This window comes from Podarcis liolepis, assembly GCF_965112155.1.
Source record: "Podarcis liolepis genome assembly, chromosome: 7".
Lineage (NCBI taxonomy): Eukaryota > Metazoa > Chordata > Lepidosauria > Squamata > Lacertidae > Podarcis > Podarcis liolepis.
This window is the reverse complement of record NC_139561.1, coordinates 11,608,604-11,621,416: the sequence shown is the minus strand read 5'-3', so window position 1 is coordinate 11,621,416 and position 12,813 is coordinate 11,608,604. Positions and strand designations below refer to the sequence as shown.

The 12,813-nt window shown below is 49.6% G+C and overlaps 1 protein-coding gene across 20 annotated transcripts in view; it reads left to right on the top strand.

The window, feature by feature from the left end:
• The window catches only part of HSPG2 (heparan sulfate proteoglycan 2), a 210,720-nt gene that overhangs the window by 59,287 nt on the left and 138,620 nt on the right, over positions 1-12,813 (top strand). For 15 of the 20 annotated variants that reach the window (XM_083514541.1, XM_083514555.1, XM_083514544.1 and 12 more), the window contains 4 exons: positions 4,913-5,022; positions 5,997-6,055; positions 8,327-8,487; positions 8,593-8,631. In XM_083514541.1, coding sequence (XP_083370667.1) covers positions 4,913-5,022; positions 5,997-6,055; positions 8,327-8,487; positions 8,593-8,631 — 369 coding nt within the window. The remainder of the gene's footprint in view (positions 1-4,912; positions 5,023-5,996; positions 6,056-8,326; positions 8,488-8,592; positions 8,632-12,813) is intronic. The other 5 variants (XM_083514549.1, XM_083514543.1, XM_083514558.1 and 2 more) reach the window with 1 other exon arrangement.

Genomic DNA, 12,813 nt, shown 5'->3' with positions numbered 1-12,813 from the left:
GGAGAACAGTGGGATATGAATGTCGTGAAACAGAAAGAGATAAAGGCTGCCTGACCATTCCCGGACAATAGCTGTGCCCTAGCAGAGAGGGAACTGCACTCTACATGCGCTCAGAGGAAGCACTTTCCTCTGCTGTTTTGCTCCCACCTTCCAGAGCTGAGTTTCCAGCACTTAAAATAATAATAATAATAATAATAATAATAATAATAATAATAATAATAATCTTTTATCAATAATAATAATAATAATAATAATAATAATAATAATAATACAGTGGTACCTCGGGTTACATACACTTCAGGTTACATATGCTTCAGGTTACAGACTCCGCTAACCCAGAAATAGTACCTCGGGTTAAGAACTTTGCTTCAGGATGAGAACAGAAATCGCGTGGCGGCAACGGGAGGCCCCATTAGCTAAAGTGGTGCTTCAGGTTAAGAACAGTTTCAGGTTAAGAACAGACCTCCGGAACGAATTAAGTACATAACCAGAGGTACCACTGTAATAATAATAATAAATTTTATTTATATCCTGCCTTCCCCAGCCGAAGCCGGGCTCAGAGCGGCCAACAACAATAAAAGTAACACAGCATTCTAGAATCAATTCATTCTAGAATCAATTCAAAATCGAATTAATGGCAACCGTTGGGCTGGAGTTCTGGGAGGATTACCGAAGGAGGGGGTCAGGCTGTGCCTTGGCCAAAGGCCTGGTGGAACAGCTCTGTCTTGCAGGCCCTGCGGAAAGATGTCAAGTCCCACAGGGCCCTAGTCTCTTGTGACAGAGCGTCCCACCAGATCGGGGCCACAGCCGAGAAAGCCCTGAGCTTCAAAGGGCTGCATTAATCCTTGGGGTGATACTAACCCCAGAGGCAACAATCTGGGTCACCCCCCCAAAAAAATGTTGCAGAACCTGGCATGAAAGATTTGCATGTGGCTGTGGCAAGGAAGAGAGTAAGGCAATGGGTTTTTTTTGGGGGGGGGGTGAGAGAACCACCCCTTTCCATTTCCTCCTCCCAAACATTCATCCCCCTTAAGAAAAAAATACTGTTAGGGCATTAGAAAGGGCTGTTTGAATCCATGGGCATGGCACATTCTTTGGGGGTGACTCTGCAGGCAGGGAGGAGCGGGCAGCTCCTGCCAGGTCATGGGGGCACAGTGGCACATGGGGCATCTGAATGGGGCCTTTGTATGGGTCGGACAACGGGTACCCCTGTTTGCCCGGGCTGCATTGGAGTGGGATACAGGCACCCTGGTATTCCTTCCTTGGGTTGCTGTCCTGGGAGTTGGAGAAGGAGGGCTAATGCAATTCTGGGCTGCATCCACAGAGGTCTAGTGTCCAGACCAAGGGAAGTAATACCTTATTGGCCCGGATATAAGCCGCACCCACAAATAAGCTGCACCTTTAAAATTCGGGGGGGGGGGGGAGAAAAAAAGACAATACAGTGGTACCTCGGGTTAATAACTTAATTTGTTCTGGAGGTCCGTTCTTAACCTGAAGCTATTCTTAACCTGAAGCACCACTTTAGCTAATGGGGCCTGCTGCCGCCGCCGTGCCACTGCCACACAATTTCTGTTCTCATCCTGAAGCAGAAAGGCAGCATGGCATGGCAGATGAAGACCTTGGAGAGACCTGAGTTCAAATCCCCCAACTCAGCCATGAAGCTCCCTGGGTGATGTCGGGCCAGAGTCACTTCTCTCTCAGCCTAACCTACTTCACAGGGCTGTTGTGAGAGAAAAACAGGGAGAGGGAGAATCATGTAGGCCGCCTTGAGCTCACTGGAGGAAAAAAGTGGGACAGAAATATAATCAATAACAGTGGATCTGTTGAAAACAATACAGCAGCTGGGAAACCCAGCCAGATGGACGGTGTATACATATATTATTATTATTATTAGTAGTAGTAGTAGTCTCAGGGTTCCTGTTTTGACTCACTGCCTAGCCTTGGTCACATCACCTGCCTCTTCCTAGATGGCCACCTGTCATGAATTCTTTAGTAGAGATTTGGACTAGATCACCCTTGGTGTCCTCTTGATTCTACAATTCCCTGCTCTTTGTCCTACCCCAGGGCTGCTCTGCAGCCAGACAGAAGACCAGCCGGGCAGTGTCCTATCCCCCCATTGACAAAGTGCAGTTAAGGGGCCCGGTTAACTGGAGTTAAGATGATCATGTCTCAAGAGCGGGGCCTTTTCTGCAGCGGCTCCATGGCGATGAAACGCACTCTGCTCAGAAACAGGCCTCTGATCTCCCCAGATCTCCTGCTGCAGGCAGTGAAAAATGTGTGTTTAGGGACAAGGACAAGCAGACAACTTTGCCTAGCTTACAATACACTGTTTAAAACAATTGTAATTTAATTTGCTTTGTATTTGTGTGTGTATGTGTGTGTGTTTTAAAGGTGGCTTAGAAATATTGCAAACAAGTAAAGGAGTACATTTTAAAATTAGCCAAACAGCCTTGCAATGAGCTAGTGGCTCTGGGAGCCCATCTCAGTGCCAGACTCAGCAGAATTGGCCCTCTTTCTTCTTCGCCTGGGAAGTCAGAGCAGCAAACACCTTGAATTCTGCAGAGGCTGGAAGCCAAGGGGCCAGTCACTACCCTGGCAGTAATTCCTGCACTGCAGCGGGTTGGACTAGATGACCCTTGGGTCCCTCTTCTAAATCTGTGATTCTTCAATTCCCTGCTCTTTGCTCTTTTTATAACTCTGTCCTGCCTCAGGGCTGCTTTGCAGCCAGACACAAGACCAGCCGGGCGGTGTCCTATCTCCCCCATTCAAAAAGTGCAGTTAAGGGCCCCAGTTAACTGCCTCGGATGAAAGGTAGCAGCCAAGCAGAGCTGCCTCTCGCCCCCGTTCCGTTTCCCTGCAGGGAAAGCGCCTGATGCAGACGCGGCTCTCGCTGCAGAGGCACCTGGAGCCCCGAAAACGTTGCTGTCGCACACCCTTCCGTCGCTTGGCCCGCCTCGCAGCTGTGCCTGGGAGCTGCCGCTGGACAGTGCTCCTGGCAGGCAGCCTGTGTGAAATCTGGGGGTGGCGAGGCTGATATCCAGGGCCTTTTTGTCTCTCTTTCCCTCCCCTTCACGGACTTCCACCTCATCTCCCCATCTCGGAAGGAGGGGTCTGCTGAGGCCTTGCATGCCTGTGTGGGGGCAGGGAGGCATGTCTCATGAAAGCTATCGCCTGGGTGGGGTGGCATATTTGGTGCCTTTCATTTGAGAGACACACACACACACACATTCTCTGGCAAGAGTTCCCTTGCGCTACAGTTAGGGCTTTGAAATCCTTCGCACTCGCATCTCCGGCAGCTTCCATTTTGCAGGAAGTCGGCGACATGTTCTTTCCGGGGTTCCGGCAACTAGGCCCTCACTTGTCTTCATTGCCCCTTGCTTGCTTCCATTACCCCACTGCCTTCCTCTGATGCAGAGCAGGGAACAATGTGGCCCTTCAGATGTTCTTGGACTCAAATTGTCTCTTACTGTTGGCCATGTTGGCTAATGGGAGCTGGCGTCCCGACAGTGCCAGAGGTTCCCACTCTGTGAACTTCTACTTCTTCTTCTTCTTCTTCTTCTTCTTCTTCTTCTTCTTCCTCTTCCTCTTCCTCTTCCTCCTCCTCCTCCTCCTCCTCCTCCTCTTCCTCCTCCTCCTCCTCCTTCTCCTTCTTCTTCAGCGATCCCTCGTAGCCAAGTAAGATTGTCTTCCATAAACACGGTCTTAACAGTGAGTCCATAAGTGACTGTGGAGGCCAATTCTGGATCCACACGTCCTTCCACAGTGGGGGCATAGGTTTCCGGGCGGAAGTTGATCACAATGAGGGTTTGCCAAGCGTGCCTTCCTCTTAGCACGTTTCTCCCTTGCATCCTGAGCATAGCTGTCGACCTTCCCTTTTTTTGCGGGAAATTCCCTTATTCCAGCGCCGTTTCCCGCTGCTTCCCGCTGCTATCCCGGATTATTAGATATCCTATAGACCAGTGTTTCCCAACCGGTGTTCCGCGGCACACTAGTGTGCCGTGAGACACCGGCTGGTGTGCCGTGGGAGGGAGGCGGGCGAGTCGGGCGGCGAGAGGCGGCGGCGGCGAGGATCCGCGTCGAGCCGGGGGCGGCTCCGCGGTGCTGGTGCCGAGCGGCGGGGCAGCGCGCGCAAAAGGGAGGAGCGCGAGACAGCGGAGGAGGAGGAGGCCGGCATGTCCGGGCAGCAGCAGCAACAGCAGCAGCAGCAACTCCCGGCGACGGCTCCTCCTCCGCCCGCTATCGCCGCCACCACCACAACAGCCGCCGCCGCCTCAGCTGCCGCCGTCCCTCAGTCCCTCGCTCTGCTGCCTCCTCCCACCCCGGCAAGGGGAAGGGAAAAAACTTTCACTTTTGTGCGTCCCTCCCGGCGTGGCGCTGCGCGCTGACGTCACGGGGCGGGGCTTTAATGGTGGTGTGCCGCGAGATTTTTTCCCGGTAAACAGGTGTGCCGTTGCCCAAAAACGTTTGGGAAACACTGCTATAGACTGTCCCCGGGACAGGTGAGGCTGCTGATCCCTTATTTTCAAATCTGAAAGTTGACAGCTATGGTCCTGAGTTTGAGCGTCTTCAAAGCCCATGACACCTTTGGTAAACACTGTTCCCCAATTGGAGCGCTCGCAGGCCAGTGTTTCCCAGTTGTTGGCGTTTATACTACATTTTTAAAGATTTGCCTTGAGAGAATCTCTGTGAACTAGGCCATCATTTGCCTTCACTGCCCCTCTCTACCTCCATCATTGGGCTTCACTGTCTCCAATGCTGCCTTGCAGTAAAGAAACTTTCGACACACACGAGAATTCTCATTAGTATCTGTCGTTGTGAGTGTTTAGGTAAGAGAAGGCTATCTTCTGTATTAAGTCACTAACGGGACCAACAATCTCCTAACTATCTCCTTTCCATCATCTCTCCCCTCTAGTCTATTTCCGGGCCCTGGTGAATTTCACAAAGTCCATCGACTACAGCTCCCGCCTGGATGATGTCAACTCAGAGGAGTTCCAGGATGTCTCCAAAGCGGTGGTGGACACGGTAAGGCCTGATTCTGTCCCATTTCCACAAAGGAGCTGTCCCAAGGGGACAGAGATCAAGACCCTTTGGACAGTCTTATCCTCCTCTAATTTTATACCCCTGTGCGTTTGGATCAAAATAAGCACCTACTCCCATAAGATTCCCTTGAACTCAATGTTTTAACATCTGCTAGGGTATCCCTGTTCCATGTTCCACCCTCCTTGGAGTTAAGATGATAATGTATCAGGAGCAGGGCCTTTTCTGCAGTGGCTCCATGGTGATGAAACGCACACGCCTCTGATCTCCCCAGATCTCCTGTTGCAGGCAGTGAAAATGTGTGTTTGGGGACAAGCAGACAGCTTTGCATAGCTTTCAGTGCATCGTTTAACACAAGCTTCCTCAACCTCGTCCCTCCAGATGTTTTGAGACTACAATTCCCATCACCCCACTGGTCCTGCTAGCTAGGGATCTTGGGAGTGGTAGGCTTAAAACAGCGGTTCTTAACCTGTGGGTCCCCAGATGCTGTTGGACTACAACTCCCATCATCCCTGAGCTCTGGCCTTGCTAGCTAGGGGTGATGGGAGTTGTAGTTCAACAACATCTGGGGACCCACAGGTTGAGAAAGGCTGGCTTAAAACATCTGGAGGGCCGAGGTTGAGGAAGCCTGGTTTAACACAATTGTAATTTAATTTGCTTTGTATTTTTTTGGTTTGTGTTTTAAAGGTGGCTTAGAAATATTGCAGATAAGTAAATGAGTACATTTTAAAATTAGCCAAAGAGCCTTGCGAGGAGCTAGCGGGTCTGGGGGCCCCTCTCAGTACCAGATGCAGCAGAATTGGCCCTCTTCCTTATCCCCCGAAAGGTCAGAGCAGCAAACACCTTGAATGCTGCAGAATGGCAGGGATTCCTGCATTTCAGGGGATTGGACTAAGCGACCATTTGGGCCCCTTCCAACTGTGCAATTCTACGAGGCTGATGCAATTTTCTCTCCGCAGCTGGAGTCTGAATACTACAAGATCCCCGGAGAGCAGGTGGTTAGCGTGGTCTTCATCAAGTGAGTCCAGGGGTTGGTTTCCATGTCCAGGGTGCCACGGAGGCAGGATTTAACCCCCGCCTTTGCTGTTTACTTTTAAGGAGCTTGCATTGCAGGCCAAAGCTCTTAACCGGGTGATGTGAGATTGTGGGAGCAAGCAGAGTGTAGGAGAAAGACCAAGAAGCCCCACCAAGAATGGCCCAAATCCTTAGAAAAAGGATGGGGGACACCTGGGCTGTTGCAGAACTACAACTCCCATCTGTACACCTGCTAGTGGCCAGGGCTGGATGGAGCTGGAGTCTAGCAACACCCAGAAGGCTGCCATCCCAGAACTAGACTGTCACTTGCCTTCACTGCCCCCAGCTGCCTCCATCACAATCTTGCTTTGTTTTAGAAGAGGGAAAGGGAATGTGTGGCCCTCAAGACATTGCTGGGCTCCAGATGATGTTGGATTCGAACTCACATCCTTCCTGACCGTTGACCATGCTGGCTAGTGATTGCTGAAGTGCCAACAACAACAACAACAACAACAATTTATTATTTGTACCCCGCCCATCTGGCTGGGCTTCCCCAGGCACTCTGGGCAGCTTCCAACAAAGATTAAAAATACATTAAAATGTCACACATTAAAAACTTCCCTGAACAGGGCTACCTTCAGATGTCATTTAAAGAGAAGATAGCTGCTTATTTCCTTCACATCTGAAGGAAGGGCGTTCCACAGGGCGGGCGCCTCTACCGAAAAGGCCCTCTGTCTGGTTCCCTGTAGCTTTGCTTCTCGCAGTGAGGGAACCGCCAGAAGACCCTCAGAGCTGGAGCTCAGCATCCGGGCAGAACGATGGGGGTGGAGACGCTCCTTCAGATATACTGGGCCGAGGCCGTTTAGGGCTTTAGCACCAACACTTTGAATTGTGCTCGGAAACTGGGAGCCAATGTAAGTCTCTCAGGAACTGTGCTATATGGTCTCGGCAGCTGCCCCCGTCACCAGTCTAACTGCCGCATTCTGGATTAGTTGTAGTTTCTGGGTCACCTTCAAAGGTAGCCCCACGCAGAGTGCTGTGCAGTAGTCCAAGCGGACAACATTTGAAGGCTACAGGTTTCCCATCACTGAAGTAGACTATAACTTGCATTCAGTGCCTCTGGCTACCTCCAATCAACCTCCTTTTAATGCACGGACAGGGAACCTGTAGCTGTCCTTGGACTCAGCCTCCCACCCTCAGCCCTGACCACTAGGCATGCTGGCCGGGGCTGGTGAAAGGCAAAGTTTTTCCAGCATCTGAAGGATCACCTCTTTCCCAGCCTTGCTTTAGAGAAGACCTTGTCCCAATGTTGACGAGATGACGAGATCCAGAAACTTGTTTCCCCTCTCCTGTTTGTTTCTTTTAATCAACAGCTGCAAATTGAGATATTTTAGAGGTTGAGGGAAATTCTTTCACATGTGGTGGACTTGTAAAAGGGTAAAAGAGTATTGGGAAATGATCCGTAATGAATTGGAAAAAAATGTTTTAAAAGTACTTTTCCAAAAAAAAAACCAAAAAAAAAAACAGAGTCCATTTTCTTGGGGATACATTCAGACTGAAATTCCCAGGTGTCAAAAAAGGTTATTTATGTATGCCACTACTGCAGCCCAAAAATGTTAGCCCAAAAATGGAAAACGAGCGAGGTCCCAACCGAAGAAGAATGGCAACTTAAGCTGCCGGAATATGTGCAGCTTGCAGACTTAACATAACTTAACTTAAGAGAACAAGAAGAACATATGTTTAGATAAGATTGAAAAACGTGTATTGAATATATGGGAAATAATTCTGTACAGCTGAAAACGTTGGCAGCATTAAGATTAATTCAGTGTAAATAAGTTTTGATGGATGTAATAATGGTTTAGTTTTTGTAAAACATGCAGGGATTTATGATATGCAAAATGAACCATGGAAAGAGAAGAAGGGAAGTCATTAATATTTTAAGGATGCTTAAATGAGTATTCTAAATTGTAAAACAGAAAATTTAATGAAAAATTATACAAAAGAGAGAGAGAGAGAGATTTTAGGACAGTGGTTCCCAAACTTGGGTCTCCAGCTGGTTTTGGACTACAACTCCCATCATCCCTAAATCAGTCCCCAAAGCAGCTTGAGAGCCAGGTTTGGGAAACACTGTTTTAGGATCTGAACAGCACAATCCCTGGAAAGGAAGAGTCAGGTGGGAGGTGGGAATTGGACCCTGTCTCCAGACTCAGGTTTTACCCCCTTCAGCACATGATGGGTCCGTGAATTGTGCCCACACACCTCCTTTCCCCCCCAGAGAGATTGACGGCTACATCTTCGTGGAGCTGGACGTGGGCTCCGAAAGGAACGTGGACGAGGACCAGATCCGCCAGGTTCTTTTCTCGGTCATTGAGAGCGGCTCCATCGCCTCCTACGTCACCTCCACGTGGGGTTTCCAGTTCCGCCGCTTGGGAGCAGGTGAACCAGACTGGAACCTATATGTGGGTTAGGATGGGGTGGAGTTTATTGTGGAAATGGGTGCCCCCCCGTCCCATTCACCATTAACTGTCCATTTGCTTTCAGCCCAAACCCCGCCTCCCCCCATTAAAATGGAGCCCCCAGGTGAGTGTGGCGTCAGAGGGGTGCAATGGGACCTGGAGGCTTCTGTCCCGGGGGCAGAATAGGGTCAGGGAGCCCCTTTCTCGCCAGGCACCTCCCCTCTCAGTTCGAGGGAAGGTGGGTCAACCCGGGGCCCCCAGATGTTGTTGGACTACGATTCCCAACATCCTCAGCCAATGTAGGCAATTGTCAGGGTTGGTGGCTGTCCAAGAACAAATGGAGACCCCTAGTTGAAGTGCACTGGTCTTTGTGGTTGGGGGAGAAATTCGCATTCAGTTCACTTTAGAAGGGAGAGCCCTTCAAATTCACACTTCGTGAAACACAAACTGAAACATAGTCATCCTTGCAAGCTGGCACTTGTCAAATTTCAGGACACCGTTTTCCAAACAAGCGATGTGTGCAAAAAAGTATATATTGTGCGGGGGGCGGGGGCGTGAAATATGAGCGAAATAACATGCCCCAAATGCATGATACTAGAGAAAATCCCTTGCAGAACAGTGTCAGAAACACTATTCAAAAATGAGTTTGCTGAGAGAAGTTTGCACTAAAGTGATGATCGGTTTTCACGAGTGTTGTTTCTCCCTTGCTGCCAGCCAAAATTGCAAATTGCTGTGGAAATGCGGAGAAACCGATTAAAAAAATAATAATCTTCAATTAAAGAGAACCATAAAACAAATATAAAACAGATCAGAAACAAAAGCAGCTATCGTAGCAACAGTCAAAATACAAAAAAGCAGGAGATCTAAAACCAGTTCAAATCCTGAAACTGAATTTAAGATAGGAAAGGAGAGAAACTGGGTTGAAATGGACGAATTTACCCATCCCTAATGATCACCCCCCTCCCAGGAACCGTCACCCTCCCCCCTTTGGCTCCTCCTCAGCACCTCCTTGGAATCCCGTATGGAAGAAAACATCCGAGATTGTTCTTGCAGCTGCAGGGCTCACGTTTCACCATCTGTGAGGTCTGGCCAGAGTGATCTTTGCAGATTGTAAGAGGGAGGTTTCGGAGCAACCCTATGCTCTCCACACAGAGAGAGCACACACTTCTCTTGCTCAGCTATATAGCAGGAGAGGCCGCCTCCATAGCGACATATTTCCACCACGGCTGTGCTAGCGGTGCTTCCGAGTGCCGGTCGCTCGAAACTGCCGGAGGGAAGAGCTGCTACTGCAATCTCAATTCCGGTTTTGCGGTTTCCCATAATCTCATCCCACTTTTAATTTGCACACCGCCTTTCTATATTAACATTCGCAAGGCGGTTTGCAAGCTTGAGGAATCAGCAAGGATTGCACACCTTCTGACAACCTGCTCCAATACCCAAAACATGTCATAATAAAAATAGAACAACAATCCATTAAAATATACAGTGGTACCTTGGTTCTTGAACCAAGTTTCTTGACCCGTTTTGGAACGCGAATGCCAAAAACCCGCAAGTAAATGCTTCCGTTTTCGAATGCACCTCAGAAATCAAACGGCTTCTGCTGCATGTTGTTCCATTTTCTCAATTGAATTTGCAGATAGCCCTGTTTGCGCCTCGGTTTTCGAACGTTTCGAAACTCGGAACGGTTTTCCGGAACAGATTACGTTCGAGAACCGAGGTACCACTGTAACAGCACACTGTAAAATTAAATATCAGCACATAATAATGAAGCAGAAATTCGTTCTTAGCAATTGCAATAGATAATTTCTAAACTATAATCAACAAAAAATAACGGCAAGTCACAGGGCATAAAATAGCACAATACAAATTGAGAAACAAAGACACACAAAATTATTTTTCAGAAATATATACCTGAACTCCTTCCCCCCCCCCAGGTGCTTCTGCTGTTCCTAAAGTCATGGTCTGGGAAATGCTCCCAGGACTGGAGGAGGCGGGCCGAGGCAGGTGGCACAAGTCATTGCCTGGTGGCCAGCACAAAGTCTCTCTCACCTGGCATCTGTTTGGCCACTTTGGGGACAGGTTGCAGGACTTGATGGGCAGAACCTCATTCAGCACGCTCGTCTTATACGCTTGTTGTTGTTTAGTCATTTAGTCGTGTCCAACTCTTCGTGAACCCATGGACCAGAGCATGCCAGGCCCTCCTGTCTTCCACTACCTCCCGCAGTTTGGTCAAACTCATGCTGGTAGCTTCGAGAACACTATCCAACCATTTCGTCCTCTGTCGTCCCCTTCTCCTTGTGCCCTCCATATTTCCCAACACCAGGGTCTTTTCCAGGGAGTCTTCTCTTCTCATGAGGTGGCCAAAGTATTGGAGCCTCAGCTTCAGGATCTGTCCTTCCAGTGAGCACTCAGGGCTGATTTCCTTCAGAATGGATCGGTTTGATCTTCTTGCAGTCCATGGGACTCTCAAGAGTCTCCTCCAGCACCAGAATTCAAAAGCATCAATTCTTTGGTGATCAGCCTTCTTGATGGTCCAGCTCTCACTTCCATACATCACCACTGGGAAAACCATAGCTTAGGTTCAGCTAAACAACCTCCCTATTGCGTCTCCTGAACACACTGCCACTAAAGTTGCAACGGGCAACCCTGGATCTCTAGTGGGAGAAAAACATCTCTGAGCTGTGCATGGATCGGCAGAGCTACCTGCCTGTTGCACAGCCCTTTTCGAGGGGTGGGGTGGCCTCCAGGTCCCTTTGCGCTCGCCTGCTTGTGTTGTGCCGTGTGTTTCTCTGCCAGTGTGAGTGATGGACACCCCTGGTTCCTCCCTTGGGATCTGTGAATCATGCCCGAAGGAACACAGGCCTCTCCCTCCAGCTGGGCTGTGGCACGCAAGGGCAGGGACTGGCATGTTGCTTCCTGATGCCCGCCCCACCGGGCAGAGTGCAGTGCCTGGTTTACAGCAGCGTGGCATGGTTGGGAAATGGCCGCAAGTCAGCGGGCAGAGCCCCTGCTTGGCATGCAGAAGGTCCCAGTTCCAGTCTCCAGGAATGTATCTCAGTAGGCTGGGGGGAAATTCTCTGCCTGAAACTCTGCTGAGCCATTGCTGCCAATTATTATTATTATTATTATTATTATTATTATTATTATTATTATTATATTTTATTTATATCCCACCCATCTGGCCACTCTGGGCGGCTCCCAACAGGATATTAAAAACATGATAAAACATCAAACATTAAAAACTTCCCTAAACAGGGCTGCTTTCAGATGTCTTCTAAAAGTCAGGTAGTTGTTTATTTCCTTGACATCTGACGGGAGGGCATTCCACACTGAGAAGTCCCTCTGTCTGGTTCCCTGTAACCTCACTTCTCGCAAGGAGGGAACCGCCAGAAGGCCCTCGGCGCTGGACCTCAGTGTCTGGGCTGAACGATGGGGGTGGAGACGCTCCTTCAGGTATACTGAACCAAGGCTGTTTAGGGCTTTAAAGGTCAGCACTGACACTTTGAATTGTGCTCCGAAATGTACTGGGAGCCAATGTAGGTCTTTCAGGACTGGTGTTATGTGGTTTTGGCGCCCACTCCCAGTCACCAGTCTAACTGCCGCATTCTTGATTAGTTGTAGTTTCTGGGTACCCTTCAAAGGTAGCCCCACATAGAGTGCATTGCAGTAGTCCAAGCGGGAGATGATCAGAGCATGTACGACTCTGCAAGACAGTCTGTGGCAGATTGAGCTGGTAGACAGCTGCTCTGGACTCAGAGGACCGTAAGAGAGCCACTCCTCTGGCTTCCTGGGCTCCGTCTGGATTTGGGGACTGCACCAGGCAGGTCCAGGAACATTGGGAGCCGCGTTGTGCTGAGTCAGACTACCGTTCCATCTAGCTCAGTGCTGCCTACACTGGCTGGCAGCAGTGGCCCTCCAGGGTTTCAGACAGGGGAAAGTTCCCACTTCTGCCTGGAGGTGCTGCCCTTAGGGATTGAACAATGCGTGCCAAGCCGGTGCTCTGCCACTGAACCATGCTCCTTCCCTTCACGATAAAACAAGTTTCTAGACCTCATGGTTCTGAATAGTAAAGGACTAATCTGAACAAGGCATGCTCCCTTATATCAATTCAGAGCACTGAGTGCACCTTGCTCTGTATTTTTCTACTCTGTGACTGGCAACAATATCTCTGTTGGGGACTGAGCCTGGAGCCTTCTCCATGCTGAGCCCCAACGCTGAGTATTTCCCCACTGAAGTTCCCCGAGTGCTCCACTGCCTCCTTCCTTGACCCCCTGTGCTGGGACGATGGAGAGTCTGTTTGTATTGA